At 34.8% G+C, this 24,793-nt stretch overlaps 1 protein-coding gene and 1 long non-coding RNA gene across 3 annotated transcripts; one reads left to right on the forward strand and one right to left on the reverse strand.

Annotated features, from left to right (window-relative positions):
* Positions 1–522: 522 nt before the first annotated feature.
* On the forward strand, positions 523–1,314 carry LOC126814256 (uncharacterized). The gene is made up of 2 exons (XR_007677456.2): positions 523–640; positions 1,055–1,314. It is a non-coding gene; the product is annotated as an uncharacterized LOC126814256 (long non-coding RNA).
* A 2,439-nt stretch (positions 1,315–3,753) lies between these two features.
* Positions 3,754–23,925, reverse strand: LOC126814913 (non-structural maintenance of chromosomes element 4 homolog A). 2 transcript variants are annotated; one of them, XM_050540360.2, is made up of 9 exons: positions 23,664–23,925; positions 21,076–21,156; positions 15,614–15,744; positions 12,505–12,620; positions 11,674–11,873; positions 11,155–11,246; positions 10,737–10,785; positions 5,314–5,402; positions 3,754–4,433 (listed from the first exon to the last, which is right to left on the reverse strand). In XM_050540360.2, exons 1-9 carry the CDS (start codon positions 23,812–23,814, stop codon positions 4,350–4,352), a joined length of 993 nt encoding a protein of 330 aa, XP_050396317.1. In that variant the 5' UTR covers positions 23,815–23,925; the 3' UTR covers positions 3,754–4,349. The 2 variants fall into 2 exon arrangements, with proteins under 2 accessions (XP_050396317.1, XP_050396316.1); XM_050540359.2 differs by having other exon boundaries at positions 15,608–15,744.
* Positions 23,926–24,793: the final 868 nt, after the last annotated feature.

Genomic DNA, 24,793 nt, shown 5'->3' on the forward strand with positions numbered 1-24,793 from the left:
GTCACCTCCATCCGTCCACACTTTGTTTTTGGACACTCTACAGCACTACAGGTCACAATTTTGATCTGATTTTGACAAAACTTAAAATATAGGTCTGTCTCCCAAAGATCTTGGTTCCTTTCGATATTGGCATGTATCGTACCATAACTGTATGGATTATGGTCCCTGATTCAGTGATTGTACAAACGATCACGTTTTCAGCTTGTGGACACAATTTTCACCCAATTTGATGAAATTGAAATGCATGTTTATAACTCATGGATCTTGGTTCCTTTCGATAGTTGTGCATATCGGATTGGAACTTCCTGAATTATGGTCCCTAATTGTTTAAAAAAACGTTTGAATATATCACCGTTACACACTAAGATCTTGATTCCTTTTGTTAATCGCGCATATCTGAACGTAACTTCCTGGATTATGGCCCCTGGTTGTTGGAAAAATTGTATTTTTAATTACTGAAAACGGTGGTCAATCTGTAAGTTGTAACATTGCCATAATAAAATATAAAGGTTTTCCTTTCAGTGAAACTTGTTGCTAAAGATCTGCAAATATGGCTGGTGGACCGGTAGATGAATCCTTGTATAAATTTACTGGAATTCAAAAGCATTTTAATTCCTACACAGTTAGAGGAAAATTAGGGGTAAGTCACAGATTTTGAGAATCGTATCAGTAAAGGGAATTACATTTATTAAGATTTTAAGATTGTAGAAATCTGTATTCTAATAACCATTCTCTTTACTTACTCTTCAACTATTAGGGTGTAGGGATGATGGCCAAATGGTCAGCGCGTGCGCATTGTCATTGTGTCAACTGACATGGTTTCAATTCCCTCGTTGTACGTGACGAGGAGTAGGGTCGTCTGTAGTGTCCAACCTCATGGGTTTTCTCCCACTGCTAAAGACCCCTACACGCAAGCAAATTATTGAACTAAAAAAAATTGAACCGTGTGTTAGTCCCAAAATGACCTAGTTTTGTCAAGTGGGCGTTAAACCCCATTAGGCTTCATTTTTAGCAGACATTCTAGATCAATAATTGTATTCCTTATTTATTTCAGTGGGTTGGAGCAACTTACGGAACATTATTAGGAATTTTTATTTATAAAAAATTAACCAAGAAATCAGATAAAAAATAGGCACCCAGAATTTTCGAATGTGATAGCTGTGCAGACTCGATATGAACTTTAGAAAATTTTGTTAAACTACTGTATTATTATGAGAAGAAATGTGTGAAATGAAAATCAGTAAAAATATTTTGTATCTTCTGTATTTTACTTCTCATGATGATAATGTTATAGAATAAACATAATTTCTTGCAGAGGTAAATAACTTTTGTGTAGTGAACAAGGATTTAAAATTCCAATCTGGGGCAATAAATATGAATGTGGGTTGTATCATCAATACATGTAACTTCTAGAGCAGTTCTTACTTTTATGTAAAATACCTACAATTCTTAAATTGAACAAACATTTTGGTTGCCATAATTTTTTTCATGGCACACATATTGTATTCTAAAATAGTGTTCAAGCAATTTGTGCTTAACTATTATGATCCCCCCCCCCCCTCTGTCCAGACACATCTATTGTATTCTAAAACAGTATTGAAGCAATTTGTGCATAACTATATGTGATCCCGTCCCCCTTGTCCAGGTAGACTAAGATTATTTATCACTGTCAACCTTTTGGATAATTTGGTGTTAAACATGTTTAGTAAGACACTGGCTCGCTAACCTGTAGGTCCCCATCTTCAATAGAAGGCTTGATCTCACTTTAACTCTGTACATCTTATCAAAGCCTTCACGTAATACTTTAGGTCACTAATTTTGGTTGGCTACCAATACAGATCTATATTTCGTTGCGGTTTTTGTTATTATTTTGATGGCCTCTACTACATAAAGATCTGACCAATTGTAGTGGGAGTCGCGTCGGGGTCATACGAGCAGCTTTTGACCCTATGACGTCAGACATTTGATTAAACAATCAGCGTTGACGTTTCTAGTAGGATACCCTCAGTTCCGTGCATCGCACGCCAAGAACTCGCTGCAACAGACTGTTTCATTGGTGGGGGGTTGGATGGGCGAATGGTTAGCAGTCTGTGCTGTATCATAAGGCCTGTCATTGAGTCAACTGGCGTGGTTTCGAATCCCCGCGGTTTTACGTGACAAGGAGTAGGATCGCCTGTCCAACCTCGTGGGTTTTCTCCGGGTCCTCCCACTGCCAAAGAACCCTACGCGCAAGCGAATTAAAATTGAACCATGTGTTAGTCCCAAAATGACCTAGTTTGTGTTGAGTGGACGTTAAACCCCATTTCTCTCTCTCTGTTTCATTGGCTAATCCATCACATTAACCAGAAGGCGGCTTACATAACAACTCTTCCAGATCCAAGTGTTGTAAAAACAAGCAAAACAAAATTTTGAACTATAAGAAAACAACGAAATAGGATCTGTTTTTTAATAAGATTGATTGGTTACTGGTACTTGTTCAAGGTTTGTTCTATGTCAAGGTAGCTGGAACTTATGCACATTAAACTCATTCTCCACTAAGTCTCGCTATCCAGCATTTGACACTGCTGCGGCTCACAGACTACACCGGTTTTCCCAGAGGTCGTTGGTCACGTGATTAACTACATGATGAAAATGGCATTTCAACATTTGTCAGAAAAGTTCTTGGCTTATAAACACTAAATGAGTTTTAGTAAATTTTAGGGGAAGTGTCATCAATTACTACTCCTCCAAAAAAACAATCTAAATTTGCATGTTTTGTGTGTATGTGTATTAGGCCTCACGATCGCGTTACAAAGGCAAAAAGATCCACATGTATATATATTCTAAAGTTAGCACAATGACATGCACAGTTTCGTATTAACAACCCTTTAACCAAGATATGTCGCGAAAGAGTAACATGTATATTTGTAAATACTCTATTATTTTCAATAAGTATGACCCCATTTCTATTTTAGTAATAGAAAGAAATATATTATCATTTATTTAGTTTCCATTGCCATTGTATTGTTTATCATTGTCTATCGATACCAAGAATCGTGGTAGTGTAGTCAAATGAGCCATTAGCAGAAGTTAGTGTCAATTGCAAGGGAAGACAACTCTGTTTTGGAGATTACTTTAAACTCGACTTTCAACAGCTGTAAATGTATCTATTCATTTATGTGTTTGTTTCACCTGTCTGTGGTAAAGGGAGATATTGTAGCTAACAGTTTGGGGAATTCAGACTAACTTGGCAATGTCCAGATGTTGGAAAACTCATTTGTTGCTTCAAGAATATTGTGGGTCCCATGTTCGATCCAGGTGTTGGCTGAAAAAGTTCATCAGGAATGTTCAGGTGTGATACATGACAGAAGATGGAGCAGAAAACCGAGGTCCCCTTTTCATTGCCTGACATCCTATCTTATTGGATATAGTAATGTGTGCACTACCAAAGAGCAAAAAATGAGGTTGGACAGACATTAAGGGGGACGGGGGGAAAGGCTGACAATTAATATATACTAATGTCCAAAAGAAAGTACATGTATACACTGTGCATTTTGTGCTGCATCAACCAAAGTCGTTTTTCCATGATATATGGTATTTGGGTAAAATGTCAATTTGTTTCACATTTTTATTTTGCTCAGAAATGTTGAGTTTGGACGCAAGAGACAAACTCAGTAATGCTTTATCAAATAGTCATATTTTTAGTGTGTATGTATACTTTCTTTTGGACATCAGTATAGCAAATCCCACTTTCCTAGAAATAATCAACAAATGTTTAGAATCGTAAATATTTTATCAATATACACATTTTATCAATATTACAAAAGTGTAAATAATATATACACACTATGTTCAACATAAATATATATACACCATGAAAGATGGACTTTCCACCCTCTCCCGCCTGATGGGCAGAAGAAACAACTTTCTAAATCTAAGTTATAGGTAAGCCTGCTGTGAAAAAAGTAAGCCTGTTTCTTCCTGGATGAGGCTAAAAGTAGCTTGAAGTGATTAAAAAAAACTGTGGAACGAAACGATTCGTGTAAGAGTTCACATTTCTGTAAAATTTTCATAAATATGATGACTTGACACTCGATGTAAAAATTATGGCTTTACCAGGACAGTTTTCTTGTTCATTATTCAAAACAACATTAAGTCTGCTCCCATATAAATCATTAGAACCTATAGATTAAATTCTAAATGCACCAATTTCAAGATAAAAGGGAGGGGCAACATCCAAGACTAGTAACCATTTTACATATCTAGCTAATCTTTAACTTGATCAATTCAGCACTTATTCCGATTCCCATCACAGCTATAGAAAAATTTGGCACAAAAACAATCATCATTAACACCTCCACTAATTAAAATTATTTCATATTTTTTTTCGCCACACCTGCTGACGGCCTGTTGGGAATAACACAATCTGTGATACCAAAAGTTTTCACAATTTCCTGGAATGAAAATTTAAATTTGTTATTCAGAACTTCCAAAAACAGGTTCAAAGCAATCAAACATAGGCAGCTAGATCTTAATTATATGTGGCATGCAGTTGTGGTTTCAAACTTGTAGGGGCTCAAGGTGGCTAAGTGGGTAAGATGCTGGCTTGCTAGCCTGGAGGTCGGATGTTCGATCCCCACATTGGCCGAGAAAGTTCATCCTGATTTTCTGGCGTGGTTTCCCTTTGTCAGTGATGCAGGACGGAGGGCTGGACAAGGACAGCTGTCTAGTCGTTCGGATGGGATGTAAAACCGAGGTCCTGTGTACACATTGGCATGCACGTAAAAGATCCCTTGACAGTAGGAATACGATATAAGAGTAGGCTGTAGTGCCGCTGTCTAGACAAAATTTCTCTCATAGTACACTGTATGACGTATGCCCGTCTTCATTAGCCCAGTTACGAGCAGAACAGTTGGATGTTAAACCCCATTTCAAGTTATAAGGAACATACCAAATAAAATATCTGGTTCACCAATGACACCACTTCACTTGAAATAAAATGGAGTTTAATGCCTAATCTTCTGCCTGCTGAATACAGTCACTTCACATAAATTCACCCCTAATGATTACAACAAATTCATAATTTTTACTTCACATCCGAATGACTAGATGTTAAGTGCCAGACCCTCCATCCTGCATCACTGACCAAGAACCCTTGACAAAATTTGAAATAAAAGTAGGCTGTAGTACCGATATCCATGCAAAATTTCCATCGTAGCACTTTGTATACTGTATGCCTGTCTTCACTGGCCTAGTCCGTGCAGAAGAGCAGGATGTTACATCCCCATTTCATTTAACAATACAATTTTTTAACAAATTATTAATACAACCTACCTTCCAATCAGCAGGTGTCACGGACACAATGACCTGTCTATTTTTCTCTGATTTATCACTTCCTTCAGTTTCTTTATTATTCACTGGTTCTGTGAATTTTAAAAAATAGATGAAGGCTTGTTATTGATTTGCAACAATTTCTAATAATTACTGTCAGTTATGTCCCTTGATCAAGCTAGAGGCTCCAGTTACTATTCGATTCACTTGAAATTTATACAAAGTGTTTAATGGAGGATTCCATATTTGCTCTGAATTACAAAATGCAGTTTTGACAAAAGTTGTTTGTTATAAAGGCAGAGTGAACTGGCTGTTATTAATAGCTGATAATAGAGAGCTCATTGGAATGGATCCATTGTTTAAATGTACAACATATGTTGTTGCCCAGTGAATATTTCTTCACCAATATGGAAAATGAATTAATAATTGTGTGAAGTATTACAGTCTTCTAAATGCTCTCAAAAGCTACACAAGAATAAATATGGGACAACCTTTGTGGATTGCTTGGACAACTTAGCAACAATTTGTACCAGCATTTTTAAACCAGCGGCTGCCAGTTAGGATATGCCCACATTTTCGAGAGATGGACAGAGAACAAGCTAACAAGAAAGTGATTTTTTCTACAATCAAGGGCCATAACTCAGGAAATTACAATTCGATATGCGCAAATATCGAAAGGAACTGAGATCTTTGTGTTATAAACTTACATTTCAAGGTTCAACAAAATCCGATAAAAATTGTGACCTCAATAGGGTCCACAACCTTGATATACCATATTTTTACACTATTTGAGAACGAACGGCAGCCATTTTGTCTGCCAATTTTGGGCTGATTGTCCTGAAATTCAATCTCAGCCGTCCTTAGGATGTAACGGTGATATAATAATACGTTTTTTTTAATCGGATAAAAATTATGACCTCTATAGGGGCCACAATCTAAAAACTCGATTTTTCGTACAATCAGGGGCCATAATTCAGGAAGTTACGGTCCGATATGCGTGAATATCGAAAGGAACCGAGATCTTTGGGTTATAAACTTACATTTCAAGTTTCAACAAAATTGGATAAAAATTGTGACCTCTATAGGGTCCACAACCTTGATATACCATATTTTTACGCTATTTGAGAACGAACGGCGGCCATTTTGTCTGTCAATTTTGGGCCGATTTTCACGAAATTCGAACTCAGCTATCCTTAGGGTGTAACAGTGATATAATAATACATTTTTTTAAATTGGATAAAAAATTATGACCTCTATAGGGTCCACAAGCTAAAAATGCGATTTTTCGTACAATCAGGGGCCATAATTCAGGAAGTTACGGTCCGATATGCACGATTATCGAAAGGAACCAATATCTTTGGGTTATAAACTTACATTTCAAGTTTCAACAAAATCGGATAAAAATTGTGACCTCTATAGGGTCAACAAGCTAAAAACGTGATTTTTCGTACAAACAGGGGCCATAATCCATGAAGTTTCGATCCGATACATGCCAATATCGAAAGCAGCCGAGATTTTTCGGGGATAAAGCTATATTTCAAGTTTCATCAAAATCGGACAAGATATGCGCGAATATCGAAAGGAACCAAGATCTTTGGGTTATAAACTTACATTTCAAGTTTCAACAAAATCGGATAAAAATTGTGACCTCTATAGTGTCCACAACCTTGATATACCATATTTTTACGCTATTTGAGAACGAACGGCGGCCATTTTGTCTGTCAATTTCGGGCTGATTTTCGCGAAATTCGACCTTAGCATATAACGGTGATATAATTGAACGTTTTTTTAAATCGGATAAAAATTATGACCTCTATAGGGTCCACAAGCTAAAAACACGATTTTTGGTAAAATCAGGGGCCATAATTCAGGAAGTTACTGTCTGATATGCGCGAATATCGAAAGGAACCGAGATCTTTGGGTTATAAACTTACATTTCAAGTTTCAACAAAATCGGATAAAAATTGTGACCTCTATAGTGTCCACAACCTTGATATACCATATTTTTACGCTATTTGAGAACGAACGGCGGCCATTTTGTCTGTCAATTTCGGGCCGATTTTCACGAAATTCGAACTCAACTATCCTTAGCGTGTACGGTGATATAATTGAACGGTTTTTTAAATCGGATAAAAATTATGACCTCTATTGGGTCCACAAGCTAAAAACATGATTTTTCGTACAAACAGGGGCCATAATCCATGAAGTTTCGATCCGATACATGCCAATATCGAAAGCAGCCAAGATCTTTTGGAGATAAACCTATATTTCAAGTTTCGTCAAAATCGGATAAGAATTGTGACCTGTAGAGAGTCCACAAACAAATTGTGGACGGACGGACAGGGGCGACGGCATAATACGTCCACATGAAAATGTGGGCGTATAAAAACTTATATTAACCATGTATTATGTAATATCTAAATCTTCCTGTTGCAGGTCTGTCTTTCGGCCTCAAATGTTATATAAACAATCCAACAGTGAGGCTGATGTCAGCCGCCGAAATGACACATATTAATTAATTGCACATTTATCTTTTTGATCAAACCGATTATCCATACTTAGTTTAAGCAAAAAATGTTCACATCCGAACTCAGTCAAGGGTTTGAAGTACCTGGTAGTGAAACTTTACACTAAGATTCATCCCTCACTATTAGTTAGAATCATAGTTTTCTTGTCTCAAAGCACTGACCGATGAAATTGCTTAGCTCTGCTTAGCTTTAGCTGATAATGTTATGTTCCTAAGTCTTGACTAATCAAATTGCTTAATGTTACTTAGCCTAAGCAGAAAATTCTCATCATCGAACTTAGTCAAAGTGTTGGTATAACGAATCTATACTCTGAGTTTCACCACTCTCACCCAATTTGAACTAAAGTTATTGTGTTCCAAAGTCTCAACCAATCAAATTGCTTATGATCGAACACTGTCAATGCAATCACCTAATAAACACCTACATGTACACCAAGTTTTAAAATTTTACGTCAATTAGAAGGAGAGTTATTGTGTTAAAAAGTCTCAACCAAATGCTCATCATCAAACTTAGTCAAGGTATTGATGTAAGGAAACACACTCTAACTCAATTAGAATCAAAATTATCATGTCCCAAAGCATCAACCAATCAAATTCATTATCTTTAAGTAGAAAATTCCCATCTTCGAACTCCATCAAGGCACTCACCTAATAAACACATCTACCAAGTTTGAACATTCTAGCTCAATTAGAAGGAGAGTTATTGTGTCTAAACAAGTGTGACGGACAGACTCATTTTAATTGTCCCCTGCTTTCTTCAAAAGGCGAGAGACAATTATTAATCAGAGATTTATTAAAAGGACAAGACCATAATCTACTCTCTAGAACATCAAATGCTTGCGATTTTCAATGGATTGAAACAAAATGGTCATTTAATAATTTAATTAAACCAGCAGTTGCCAGGCAAGATACGCCCACATTTTGCAAGAGATGGATAGAGAACAAGCTAAAAACAAAAGCGATTTTTCGTACAATCAGGGGCCATAATCCAGAAAGTTATGGTCTGAAATGCGCAAATATCAAATTCAAAAGGGACTGTGATCTTTGGGATATAAAGATGTATTTTAAGTTTCATCAAAATTGGATAAAAATTGTGACCTCTAGCGGGTCTACAACCTTCATTTTACATACTTTTACACCATCTGCGTACAAAGAGTGCCATTTTGTCCGGCAGTTTTGGTCCAATTTTCACGAAATTCTAACTCAACCAACATTACGGTGTGATGGTGATATATTCAAACGTTTTTTTAAATTGGATAATAATTATGACCTCTAGGGGGACCAAAAGCTAAAAATGAGATTTTTAGTACAATCCGGGGCCATAATTACGGAAGTTACGATCCGATATGCGTAAATATCGAAAGGAACCGAGATCTTTGGGTTATAATAATGGATTTCAAGTTTCATCAAAACCAGGTGAAAATTGTGACGTCTAGTGTATTCAAATGCTAAATACGTGATTTTCTGTACAATTAGGGGCCATAATCTATGAAGTTATGGTCGATGCATGCCAATATTGTAATCGGATAAAAATTGTGACCTGTAGAGTGTCCACAAACAAATTGTGGATGGATGGACAGGGGTGAAGGCATAATACGTCCACATGAAAATGTGGGTGTGTCAAAATGGATTAACAAGACTAGTTTACTATCGTAACAACGGCAGCAATGACAACTGAGACTTGCACTATTATCCAAAGGCCATAAATTTGCCCGGTAAAAGGATATTTGACTGAAATTGTCAATGTATTCATTTTTCATTTAGGCGATAAACACCGACTTTATCGATATTGTAGCCCAAAATATTTAACATTTTTCTTGGAATTCTCTTTCGCGATGGTTGACGGTCTTTTTTTTGTTTTAATGACATAAATACCAAGGAAAAAAATTTTGACGTAATGAAAATATCCGTGACATAATAAGATAAACACTCATTTCCATTCTATTTGGTTCACAAAGCAACTGGTTAATTGTGTCTGTTTGGAAAGGGAGGTCACTCTGCGTTAATTTTAAAGATCGAAACAGAAATCGTAAGTGTATTTTATGTACTCTTTTAAATGATTTTGAACTTCAGCAGTGACTAGGTTCGAAATAAATTGCATCTCATGTTTGATAAATGTCCATACACTCGTGTGACCGTGTAGATATATGCTGTGTAGCGTACGCATGTGGTTGCTATGCTTGTTTACGTTGTCATTTCGACGCTGTGTAGCGTACGCATGTGGTTGCTATGTCATTTCAACGCTGTGAATGTAATGCTTTTTCTTCGCAAAAAACCATAGCCTGGCTGTGTATTTGTATGAAAATTAGTCTCTGTCCTATTCATATCAGCAACAGCCTGACTTGTATATTATTAAAAATATTTTACGGTCCATACAGTGTTCAATAAATTGTAGTATTTTTATTCATTTGTTGAAAATCTTCGATTTTGACCAGTCTGATTATGATAGAATGACTATAGCAACCATTATTGTCAGGCCAGCCTTGAAATTAAATTTACTTATTATCTTTCAAATACACTCACTAACTTTGTTTTTTTTTTATGTGTTTCTGGTGTGTGTTTCAATAAGCCAATGGTTAAATTTCATTGTTGATGACATACAAGAAAAAATTCATGAAGATTTCCTAGAATAAAGTTTTGAGGTGTAGAATTTTTGGCCACTGCAAACAGAGTCTAGCACCCAGAAAATATTCATTCGCAGTGAGTCGCCCAGAAAATTTAGAGGACTGTTATACTCATTCGACGCCACTTTTCAACCAATCAGAATCCAAGAAATTTCTATTTTGGGCTACAATATATATTTTTAAACTATTATAGCAAGAAGTGTCAGCTCATTATCTAAATCTCACATAATGCATCTGTAAGAAATAATTTGTCAGACAATTTGACAAAAACTTACCTATCACTGGTAGTTTATCTTCATCTAAAAATATTTTAACCAAACCATCCTTAAAATATACAAGTCATGAAGAACAAATAGATTTCAAATTTTGGAAAAAATGTACAGCAAGCATTCATTTTGTTAGTTACATGAACTCCTTAAAATATATACATGTATGTTTTGGGCATAAAACACAAATATTTAACAATCAATGTGACTAAACGTGCCATAAAATATACAGGTAATGATGGTTTTAAATTCTCTTAACGGAAGTGGAGTTTGAGTCTACTGTCTAGAAAATGTGTTATGATTTCATGATTATTTACTGAACAAAGTTCACTGTCTACTTAGCAAACCATTATTGTAAGTGTTGATCATATTTTTCTATAAAATATACATATCATTATTCGATCAATGTATACAATAGAACACTTACCCTTACTAAAAATGAAACATAGAAAATATTCTCCACAGTTTGACCAAAGGAAAATGGATTGGTGACAAATTCAAAATAGCACAATGGATTATCTGAAAGAAAATAAAAAAAATTCGGAATTAGTAAAATATCACACTACTGCCATGATATTTTCTGTAGACCAAGTCCACTATAGTTGATCATCTAACATTATAAGGGATCTGTACCTCTACAAAGTGGGTACTGAAGGTGAATACTGATGACCATGATCTAGCCACATAGCTATGTTTGCATGCATAGTTTATTACCTCCCTTAGACTGTTTCAAACAGAAAACTGATACAATTTCTAAAACTCCTACATGTATAATATTATTCAGAAAAAGGCTGCAGATTTGCAAGATAAAATAATACATAATTTTTGAGTCCAAGAGTCTGTTCTATGAAAATATTTGTCAACTGATCTGAGCAGTCTGGTTGATTTATATGATGAGAAATGACATGTACATGTGATATGCTACAGTCATGTACATGTAACTCACTTTTAGAAATTTTGTAACATTCTTGTAACTTGGCAAATATACGTTCAACTTCCGCTGTAGTTGCTTCCATTTTATCAGTATCTTGAACTCTTTGAACCTGTACTGGAACTGTTGCTTTATCTACTGTATTATCTTTCTCTTTTATTTTCTTGACTCTCTCTTTACCAACTCGTACCTCTCCTCTTTCAAAAGACCCATTGCTATAATGACATTATATTGTAAACCAATATTTCTATGAGAGTAACTTGAGAATTGGTAATAAAGACATCTTATTTATTTTAGAGAACAATTTTTGTCATGTCTGACACATATCTTTGATAGACAATGAGATAAGAGATTAGGTGTTAATTATTTTGTGCAGGAAATTGTCCTGTTCCGACTGGGTTATGAAGACAGGTATACACCATGCAGTGTGCTATGAGGGAAATGTTTTGCCAAGGCAGCAGTACTATGGCCTTGCCAGGTCCTCCATCCTGCATCACTGACATGGTGAACCAATGCTGGAAAATCCTGATTAACTTCCTCAACCAATGCAGGGATCAAACACAGGAACTCCTGGTTAGTGAGCAAATGTCTTACTCACTGGGCCACCATGGCTCCAGGAAATCAAAAGAATGATTCCAGACAAACTGAACAGTCCTAAATTAACATTAAGAAAAAGGACATTATTTACATCTAATAATTGCCAATAAGAAATTGTAAACAAAATATTTTGCCTACTAATCACTGTTCAACTTTAACGTTTACAGATTCATAAGTGGAGACATCCTGCCATTAAATAATACTTCTAGTAAAGTCTGGTCAAATTTTTTTTTATAATGTCACACTAACATGAATCTAAATGGAGGACAGCGCTTAAATGATGGCTGAACAGCTTTCCCTAAGCTGCTCCATTTTTCTGTTGAAATAGTTCTATCTTCAAGCACATTTCCACAGAGAAAGGTTTTCTAAAATACAAAATATACCATTATCTTACTATACAAAACAATTTAAAGTGTAATACATAATAATATTTCAATTTTCATCACTCCAAGAAAACAATTGTATTCTTAGTGTTCAAAATTATATAATCTGTAACTGGGAATAATCTATATTCTATTAATAATGCAGAGAAGAGATGGCGTTTATTATATTGGTCACAATATTATCATACGACTTTAAATTCTTTTAAATTTGACTTTTGAGTTTTATTTAACAACAGTTTTAATCAATTAGTTAGAAAAAATGAAACACTGTGTTAAGTGCAGTCACATTAAGTGTCGTAAAATTAATTTTCAATAAGTCAATAAATTAATGACAAAGATGGTGTTTTTCGAACATAATTGCAGACTGAATAACCATAAAAATTATTTGGATAGCATAAGGCAGGTGCAGAGATCAATTGGTCATCTATAAAACTTAGCCCAAAAAATATTTAGAACAGACCGTTTCCATTTTAAACTAGATTGGTTAACTAATACACATCTGTAATATTTAACAATAATTCATTACATGTAGTTATAAAGTCATTATGGGGATCTGCCCGGATCTCTGGAATTTAGTTATAAAAGTTACAATCAAAATATATCCGCTTTAAGTTGAAACATGTTTTTGTTTTATAGAAATATTAAAGATATAAATCCCATGTACAATAAGGGTTGGGCGATATACCGTTTTTTTGGCATATCGTGATAAAATCATTGCCGATTTTATCGTAGACTTATTTAAAACTATCGAAAAACGCATTATCGCGATACGATAATTATTGTGTCCAAATATTGATGATAATACATATGCTATATGATCACCTATGACATTCTATTGATATACCGGTAATTAATTTCATCAGTAACAAGCGGTTGCCATGCAAGATACGCCCACATTTTCCAAGAGATGGACAGAGAACAAGTCCAAAAAAAGAAGTGATTTTTTCGTACAATCAAGAGCCATAATTAAGGAAGTTATGATCCAATATGTGCGAATATCGAAAGGACCCAAGATCTTTGGGTTATAAATATGTATTTCAAGTTTCATCAAAATCGGATCAAAATTGTGACCTCTATAGGGTCCACAACCTTGATATACCATATTTTTACGCTATTTGAGAACGAACGGCGGCCATTTTGTCTGTCAATTTTGGGCCAATTTTCACGAAATTCAAACTCAGTCGACCCTAGGGTTTAACGGTGATATAATAATACGTTTTTTTATATCGGATAAAAATTATGACCTCTATAGGGTCCACAAGCTAAAAACGCGATTTTTCGTACAATCAGGGGCCATAATTCAGGAAGTTACAGGCTGATATGCGCGAATATCGAAAGGATCCAAGTTTCAACAAAATCGGATAAAAATTGTGACCTCTTTAGGGTCCACAACCTTGATATACCATATTGTTACGCTATTTGAGAACGAACGGCGGCCATTTTGTCTGTCAATTTTGGGCCGATTTTCACGAAATTCGAACTCAGTCGTCCTTAGGGTGTAACGGTGATATAATAATACAGGTTTTTAAATCGGACAGGGTACACAAGCTAAAAACGCGATTTTTCGTACAATCAGGGGCCATAATTCAGGAAGTTACAGTCCGATATGCGCGAATATCGCAAGGAACCAAGATCTTTGGGTTATAAACTTACATTTCAAGTTTCAACAAAATCACATAAAAATTGTGACCTCTATAGGGTCCACAACCTTGATATACCATATTTTTACGCTATTTGAGAACGAACGGCGGCCATTTTGTCTGTCAATTTTGGGTCGATTTTCACGAAATTCGAACTCAGTCGTCCTTAGGGTGTAACGGTGATATAATAGTACGTTTTTTTAAGCCATAATCCATGAAGTTTCGATCTGATACATGCCAATATCGAAAGCAGCCGAGATTTTTTGGGGATAAAGCTGTATTTCAAGTTTCGTCAAAATCGGACAAGAATTGTGACCTGTAGAGAGTCCACAAACAAATTGTGGACGGACGGACGTCCAGGCGGACAGGGGCGACGACAATATACGTCCACATGAAAATGTGGGCGTATAAAAATATCATTATTAAGTACTAGCTGATCTAGGGTAAATCTCCATCATGGCATCTACCAATGTTAGCAACAATAATTTGTAATCACGCCGACGGTTTTCGGCCCAAGTATTCAAAATTTAATTTGTTAAGACATGCGTATAAATTATAACGATAATATCGTTTATCGTGATATTTGATAAATTATTATCACGACATTATTTTTTCACTATCACACAACCCTATGTACAATGTTATTGTTTAATTTATAGTATTTTAGTTAATCAACAGGAAATAAACAGGATACAATTATATAGAATAAAATTACTGCTCAGTAATAAAAAGTACTTGATTTTTGAATTCTATAATTATCAGGCTCGTGTCCAGAGCAGAGGGGGTCCTTCCCTGCTGAAGCAGTATATTTTTTTCTAAAATCTTCGTAATAACGACGTACAAACAAATCTACTGTACTAAGCATTTCCCCGATTTTGGCTTCACCCCCCATCTCAATGTAAATAAGCAGAAATCTTATCTCAGAGCATGATTTTATCAAATTCTCGGTTAATCACCCAGTCCTTTTACCCCCTCCTGCTAAAATTCCTGAACACATCCCAGATTATTTCCTGTGCATTACAAATATTATGGTGCACATCATTAAACATTTGTGAAATCAACCCACACCATCAAAACATACAATCCACATATCAGCTTGGATCAATTCTAACATATTTTTGTCTGTCAAATAAAATTGATTATTTATATGAACAATAACACTAAGTAAATGTGTCTTTGACAGTAAAGCAAGTCGGGGATGAACAAATTTCTAAAATTGACCATCCAATGAAAATATAGATTTAAGAAAGTGGAAAAAGCACAGTCAATAAGTTTGACAACAATATACACCAACATTGTTATTGTGCATGTATAATAAAATAACCCAACCGCTACCAATTTTTCAACAAATTCAACAGGTTGAAACTTGACAAACTCTGTGTTTAATGCCTGTGCCTTCTGTCGACCCATGTTAGCAATGAGAACCAAAGCCTGTGAGTCAAGAGCCGCCTCTCTTGTCATCTTAACTGGAAAAAAAGAAGAATTTGAATAACTACAAATAATTTTACACCAGGTTTATTTAAGTGCCAGTCCACGAGAAAACCATGCAGAAATTGGGGAGGTTAGGGGTTGTCCGATTCCATTCATATTGACAGGGTTTGGTCAAGCCCATGAGACTACTCGATAGCCAAAACCGCCGATCTCAGAAATTGACCTTAGCTGAGATACGGCAAACGGGTGTTTTTTTTGGCTTTTTACTCATTTTTTCGTCAATTTTAGGCAATGTTAGCTGCTGTTTTTCAGGTTGTAAATGAGTACTTATGAAACAAATGATGATTCGATATATTAGGCTAGGTAGTAATGTTTCAACAAGCCAACAGTGAGGCTGATGTCCCCCGCCAAATAGGAAAATAATTAGAGGACACATATAAATTTATCACAAATTATCTTTTACAAAGTATTGAACAATCAAACAGTATATCTTTACTTCCAAAGTCTCGACCAATCAAATTGCGTATCGCTCTGCTTACCCTGAGCAGAAAATGCTCATTATCAAACTTAGTCAAGGTGTTACTGTAATGAAACTATACACCAAGTTTCATCAATCTCACTTAATTAGAACTAAAGTTATCGTGTCCCAAAGCATCAACCAATCAAATTGCTTATCTCTGCTTACCCTAAGCGGAAAATGCTCATCTTCGAACTCCATCAAGGCATTGACCTAATCAACACATACACCAAGTTTGAACATTCTAGCTCAATTAGGAAGAGAGTTATCGTGCCCCAAAGTATCAACCAATCAAATTGCTTATCTCTGCTTACCCTAAGCGGAAAATGCTCATCTTCGAACTCCATCAAGGCATTGACCTAATAAACACATACACCAAGTTTGAACATTCTAGCTCAATTAAAAGTTATCGTGTCCCAAAGCATCAACCAATCAAATTGCTTATCTCTGCTTACCCTAAGCGGAAAATGCTCATCTTCGAACTCCATCAAGGCATTGACCTAATCAACACATACACCAAGTTTGAACATTCTAGCTCAATTAGGAAGAGAGTTATCGTGCCCCAAAGTATCAACCAATCAAATTGCTTATCTCTGCTAACCCTAAGTGGAAAATGCTCATCTTCGAACTCCATCAAGGCATTGACCTAATAAACACATACACCAAGTTTGAACATTCTAGCTCAATTAAAAGTTATCGTGTCCCAAAGCATCAACCAATCAAATTGCTTATCTCTGCTTACCCTAAGCGGAAAATGCTCATCTTCGAACTCCATCAAGGCATTGACCTAATCAACACATACACCAAGTTTGAACATTCTAGCCCAATTAGGAAGAGAGTTATCGTGTCCCAAAGCATCAACCAATCAAATTGCTTATCTCTGCTTACCCTAAGCGGAAAATGCTCATCTTCGAACTCCATCAAGGCATTGACCTAATAAACACATACACCAAGTTTGAACATTCTAGCTCAATTAGGAAGAGAGTTATTGTGTCCCAAAAAGTGTGACGGACAGACAGACGGACGGACAGACAGACGGACAGACAGACAGACGGACGAACCCATTTTAATAGTCCCCTGCTTTCTTCGAAAGGCGGGGGACAAAAAAATGAAAAAAGAAAAATCTATCTTTCCACTGAGGGGTGCCATTTGGTTATTCCTGAAGAGTATAAATCGAACCCTATAAAGTACCCAACTTTATGCCCCGATATCTCCACTGCCGCGGGGTCCCATGAATTCTTTTTGTGGTTGTTAGTAAATGGGTACAAGGTCTCTCGATTAAAAAAATAAAATTTCATATATCTTCATACACATGTGCGATAACATTGTCTAAGTTTTGACAATTTTGATATTGGATCATCTGATATTGATATGTTCTAATCAATATAGTGACAAAATATGGATGCTAAACAACTCGATACCATCGGCAATTGACAGACAAGCATTTCGAACCCGCTCAGGCAGTCGTAGAACCCGCTCTGTCAAAACTATCAGTTCTGGTATCCAGCCATCCAAGATGGCGGCATGTATGTGGTTTTTCGCAGTTTTCTACTTCAAAATGCGGCTTTTTGACTGTGTATCCTAAAGAGACTGAGCATGTTTTATTGAAAGCTAAATACTAAGAGTGATTACTGGTGATATCTGAGGGAGCGTTCCATTGATATTTACTATTTGTCAATGACAGTTAAGGCTGGGAATCGATATGAAATTTCAATATCGATTATCGGCAAGAATTTGTCAGCGATTATCGATAATCAATCATTCTTCCGGAAAAACCGAACTTTACCGACCTGTTATTTGTGTTGATCGAGTTACAGTAGTGTTATTATCATAGTCTAATACTGTGCCGATGTACGTAAAAAAATCAATTAATGTAAAATAATTAGTTGCTAAATGTAGGATTAACTTGAGTATTATTCTAAGTTTTGTTCTTGATTCATTTGAACCTTTTTTTATTCCAATATCTCCGATAAATACAAAGACAATACATGGTTTCTCTTTGCAAGTTACTGGCGATCACACAGTGTTACTAATAATAGAATAAAATATAATAGAAGGCGTCTATTGATTGGACAATAAAAAAAATAATTACCGGCTTTCAAAGTAGAATTTTTATAATTGCTTAATTTTGACGAAAACCAAAGTAGAATTCTTCCAAGAAATTACGAGAGATATAGATATTTTCCCGGGAAGTCAAAAACATGTTTTGTATGGGCTGTATCTGACATGATTTAGTAATAAAAGCTGAGTTGATCATTAATAATACAATTAGTTTTATGTGAAAGCAGACAATTTCTCTACAAATCAATCAAGAGCAAAGAAGGGAGATAATTCTAATTTTACTATATCACGTGCGATCTTCATTGTTCCCAAAGTGCGTGACCTATTTTAGTTTCAACTAGTAATAACAACAAAAACAACGAAAATATTAAAATAATGTATTTAATCTTAAAGTTTAGTTTTTTTTTACAATAATATATATTTAAAATGTGCCAGTTTGTAAGCAGAGGGGGAAAATAGTTGTTGTGTTGACGTTGTGTATTCGTTCATTCGTCTGCATGCCAGACTACGGCAAGTTCAGTCATGTGAAAGTGACTTGCCGTCAGAAGGTAAATATACCGATAATCGAATTTCAATATCGATTATCGTATCGCTAAATAACTTCTACCGATTATCGATTATATCGATATTTTTGCACAGCCTTAATGACAGTAACATCGTCCTGCTCATATTTACTATTTTTCAATGATAGTAACATCGTCCAGCTGATATTTACTATTTTTCGATGATAGTAACACAGTTATACTGATATTTACCATTTGTCAATGATTATAACACCGTCATGATGATATTTACTATTTTTCAATGACACCATACCGTCCCGCTGATATTTACTATTTTTCAATGATAGTAACATCGTCCCGCTGATATTTACTATTTGTCAATGATAGTAACACCTTCCTGATGATATATACTATTTGTCAATGATAGTAACACCGTTCTACTGATATTTACTATTTGTCAATGATAGTAACACCGTTCTGCTGATATTTACTATTTGTCAATGATAGTAACACCGTTCTGCTGATATTTACTATTTGTCAATGATTATAACACCGTCCTGCTCATATTTACTATTTGTCAATGATAGTAACATCGTCCCGCTGATATTTACTATTTGTCAATGAAAGTAACACCGTTCTACTGATATTTACTATTTTTCAATGATAATAACACCGTCCTGATGATATTTACTATTTGTCAATCATAGTAACACCGTTCTACTGATATTTACTATTTGTCAATGATTATAACGCCGTCCTGGTGATATTTACTATTTTTCAATGATAGTAACATCGTCACGCTGATATTTACTATCTGTCAATGATAGTAACACCCTCCTGATGACATTTACTATTTGTCAATGATAGTAACATCGTCCCGCTGATATTTTCTATTTTTCAATGATAGTAACATCGTCCCGCTGTTATTTACTATTTGTCAAAGATAGTAACATCGTCCCGCTGATATTTACTATTTGTCAATGATTATAACACCATCCTGATGATATTTACTATTTGTCAGTGATAGTAACACCGTCCTACTGATAGATCCTGATATATATTGAGGAGATTAGATTCATGAGGTACTTCTACTATTTTATCCTTCTGATATTTTGTAAAAATTTATGAATGTAAATTTTGTATGATATTTTGGGAGCGTTCATGAATGTAAATTTTGTATAATACTGTATTTGATATTTTGTAAGGAAAGGATTCATTGAATGTCTCTTGATATAAAATTATGAAAAATTATGAACGTAGTTTTTGTATTACATTTGATATTTTGTGTGGGTTCATGAATGTAATTAGATGTGATATTTTGTAAGGATTAGTATTCCCTCCCGAAAGTAAACTTTGTATATATTTGATATTTTGTGAGGATTAAGGATTGACTCACGAGGTCAATAACGGGCATTGCCCAATTTAGTATTTAATCTGCGATTGTATTTTCTTACCTCAGAGAGCAATCTGTGCTTTCTGCTTTACGTACAAGTTAAAAAAAAAATGTTACAAGCTAGACCAACATGTATAAAACTACTCTACTACTAGTACCAATTGTTGCTGTTCGATATTCTGATATATACGTACACCTAATATAATATATTGCTACATTAAGCCAATTGAAAAAAAAAATGTTTTTTGTTTATTTTTGGGGCTTTTTGTGAAGATGATGATCACCGTACTTTAAGAGTGTAGGACTACTACTTGTAGGTAGGGTATAGTCTAAATATAGATGATTAACTCGTTGGTCGCAGGTAGAGGTAAAGATAACATCGGTCCGGAAAATTGAAAGAAAAGAAAAAATCTTGCCTTTTTAGTCGTGCTGACCTGGAACTTTTTAAAGTGTAGAATTTATTGTCCAATCTTGAGGATTTAGGCCTACATTTTACTATTCAATGACTACTGTGAGCTATGACAGTTCTCTCAACTGCAGCTTATAATGAGATCTGTACATATCAAGAGATTTAAGACTGAAATAATGCGAATGAATTTTAGCAAATTTTCACTTCCAGTTGCAGTAAGAGTTGTCATATGAACATTATGTTGCGAAAACATAGGAGCTGTGCAGGCGTCTGTATTATACTACATTTGTTTGAATATCAGTTTGATAATATTGGGGATAAAGCTTCGTAAAACTGTCGTGGTTTTCTCGTGGCCAAGCACTTAAGTTCTTTGCAATATTGATCAGAAATTGCAACAGTGGTATTGGTTATGTCCAAGACATATAGTGTACTGTAGCGAAGTCCAGAGTTGGTGAACAGAATGAACTGTATTGGGAAACTAACCTGGTTTATATAATTCATCTGCTTGTTTCAATCTTTCATTCAAGGAATCTGATTCTGGATTAATAAGATCATGTTTATCTCCTGAAAAGTAAATTTGTTAGGTTTATTCAATGTATTGGATGATTAATGTCAAAGAAAAAAAACCCACCAAATTCTTATTAAAACTGTTTATAGTCAGTCGTTTATAGAAAATGGTGGCTAAGCGCGAAATAAAAATATACAAAAATTATTATTATTATTAATATGAACTGCAGCGTTTGACAGGAAGTGCAGTGAGTCAGAATCTGTCTTAGTGTTTTGTTATTAGAGTGGGTGCAGGCTGTTTCGTAACCTGGCTGTTTCGTACTTAGTTCATTCGTACCTCAAATTGATTTGTACCTTTTCCTATGTTGTTGAAATCAGTTGATAGAAATTGATGATGCCGAACCAGAATAAGAATATGCACGAGATTTGTACCTCAAATTGATTAGTTCCTTTTCCTAAATCCAACGGCTGTGCTAAATTTATAAATACACATTTGATTTGTACCTCAAATTGATTCGTACCTTTTCCTATGTTGTTGAAAAAAATTGAAAGAATTTAAAATAAATCTATATGTTGTTAAAGCCTTAATAACATGCGAAAATCTTAAAAGTAAGTGACTGCTTAACATCGGCCATTTCTCGATAACGGAACTAATAAGTGCCTAATTTGTGATAATTATAATTTTAGACAAATAATGAATAAGTACGTTTGATATGATTTTTTTTAATAAAACGGTCCGATTAATTTTAAAATGTCGGTGTTATTCCTAATTTTTTTCCCCTAAATTTTATAATTTTATAATTCGACCATTTTGCTTAGTCACACACTTTTCCCGTTAACATCGGCCATTTCTCGATAACGGAACTAATAAGTGCCTAATTTGTGATAATTATAATTTTAGACAAATAATGAATAAGTACGTTTGATATGATTTTTTTTAATAAAACGGTCCGATTAATTTTAAAATGTCGGTGTTATTCCTAATTTTTTTCCCCTAAATTTTATAATTTTATAATTCGACCATTTTGCTTAGTCACACACTTTTCCCGTTAACATCGAAGAGTTTCGGAACGATTTGTCAAGTAGTTAATAAGATCTAAGCAGTGTAAGAATAGCATTCTAAACAAATATAGGAGACGATAAACGACTTAATAATCATTGTAATAACAATGAAAAAATAAACCCAGACAATATTTATTTTTTAAAACAAAAATTGGTCTCATTAAATGGAGAAAATACATGTTTATTCATTCTGCTCAGTGAGTTGTGATTATTGACGACAATTGATTGGTAATTGTTAAAGCAGTTTAAAAAAAACGATTGAAAAAGTATTTAATCTGGTGTTGATTATTGAACCCATTCTGCTGAGTGAGTTGTGATTGTGATTTGTGATTATTGACAATAATTGATTGGTGGTTGTTTAAGCGGTTAAAAACGATTGAATATACTAAGAATTCCAAAATCAATTTAACTCATTGGAAGGTGAAACTGCATGCTTTCTGATATGGTTGGGTTATTTGAGCCTAAAAATAGAACGCAGCAAGTCTGCAAAAGGTGTCTACGTGTGAAGATGGGCATACGCGTTTTTTTGATCTGTTATGGACCGTATATACGGTTATATCATGGGGTAATTCTGTTATTGAAACCCAACTGCATGAAAATGGCTTTCGATCATAACCGATGTAAATTTAGTGAAATGCTGAAGCAATTTTAGATTAAATGTATCCTTTGTGTGTGAATTACTACTATTGGGCAGGCTGTAATATCATGGACCTTATAATACAATACATGTATTATAAGGTCCATGGTAATATCAATATGAAAATTTCTAATTTTTTTTTTCAATGCATACATTCGCTTTTTTTTGTTATTAAATCTTTCAAACAGATTTAAGAAAACAAACTAATCAATTTGAGGTACAAATCTCGTGCATATTCTAATTATGGCTCAGCAGCAACTTTTAATTTATAAATTTAGCGTAGCCGTTGCATTTGATCAAATCGTTTCACCTTAATTTCATTTTCGTTTTATTTCAACAACATAGGAAAAGGTACGACTCAATTTGAGATACGAAACGGCTCATGTGAGGTACGAATATGAACTAAGTACAAAACAGCTAGGTTACGAAACAGCCGACATCCATTAGAGTCTAATATAGTCAACAAACAAATGGCGTTTATCACATGAACTTCTCTCTCGGCAGAAGCTAAAAGGTCGATAAAATTTGGTGTGAGGTCAAGGCTAGTCCCCTGTAACATCCCCTGAAAATTTCATGTCTCTACGATCACAAGAACTGGTAGAGGTGCGAAAGTGCAATAGCACCAGTAGGCCTACAAAAGCAACAATAATATGATGAAAAAAATACCACAGGTAAGTACATCATACTTTATTAAATTATTTTAGAATACAGATTAAACCAACACTTTATAATTGGTCTGAGTAGTCTTTTTGTATGGTCTGAGTAGTCTTTTTGTTTGGTCCGAGTGGTCTATCATCAGTTAGTCTGAGTGGTCTATCACTACCAATAGTCTTTTCTTTATTAAATTATTTTGATGTGGACTAACTTTCCATATCTTCAATAAATGTTCTGTATTTATGTCGAATTTCACGGCGTTCTTTTTCATCTTGTAATGGCTTCAAATACTTCATGTTCTCTTCAACATCGACTATGTCGATTTCATCGTCACAGACTGGGTCAGTTTCTTCACTTGCCATGCCGATAATTGTCGTAGACCGCTCTTCAATCTCAAATAAACCCAAGTCACTTCGTCTTAAGAAAATTAGACATCAACTCCCGCCATGTAACAAATGGATATTGCGCATGTGCGACAAATGGTATCAGGCGTATTCATTACCAGGCAAATTCATTACCGGTAAAATCGGCGTGTTCATGACCAGTATATTATAGGGTTGATTGGTCGGTATATAAAGGTGCTAATTAGTACTCATCAGTGTGGATAGAAGCCTATACGATAATTATTAATTAATGATTGGTGTTTGATGTATTAAAATTGTTTTTTTTATTATTGAGTTGTTGTTTAAATTATTTAATCTTAAGCTTGAGATTGTAAATCCCGGCTTTGTTATTTTGTATTTTAAACTTCAAACCAATTCCGATGCAAGCTTGGAATTTGTATATTTCGAATAAAATATGAAACTTTCACCATTTGATATCGATATCTCAGATACATATCAAGTTAACTATAGCCTAATTCCAATGGATCCTTGTATCGCTTGCCGTTCCACCGTGCGTCTGAGACGAGAAGGTCTTCAGTGTGAAGAGTGTAATCTATGGCAGCATAGAAAATGTAAATATATGTAAATATTGTCTTCGAATATGAAATATTTCAACTGTTGTTTGTATTATGACTATTTAAAATATATAATAAATACCTTGTTAATTATTGTGTTGTCGTAATTGATTAATTAACAGTAACACCCATAGACATTGGCACTGATGAGTACTAATTAGCACCTTTATATACCGACCAATTCGTTTAATGATTGATCTATTCAAAAAAATTCGGGTGACAAAGAAAATTTTCGGGCAAATAGCCTAAGCCCCCCCCCCCCAAACTGAAGTTTGCACCTCGTGCCTAGGGGAGAGAGTGCGATCTCTTTTTGGGATATGATATGATTGTTTTCGCTACAATACAAACTCCACTCGGAATTAATTTTATCACTAATTTATTTG

This window comes from Patella vulgata, chromosome 3 (genome assembly GCF_932274485.2).
Source record: "Patella vulgata chromosome 3, xgPatVulg1.2, whole genome shotgun sequence".
NCBI classification, from domain to species: Eukaryota; Metazoa; Mollusca; class Gastropoda; family Patellidae; genus Patella; species Patella vulgata.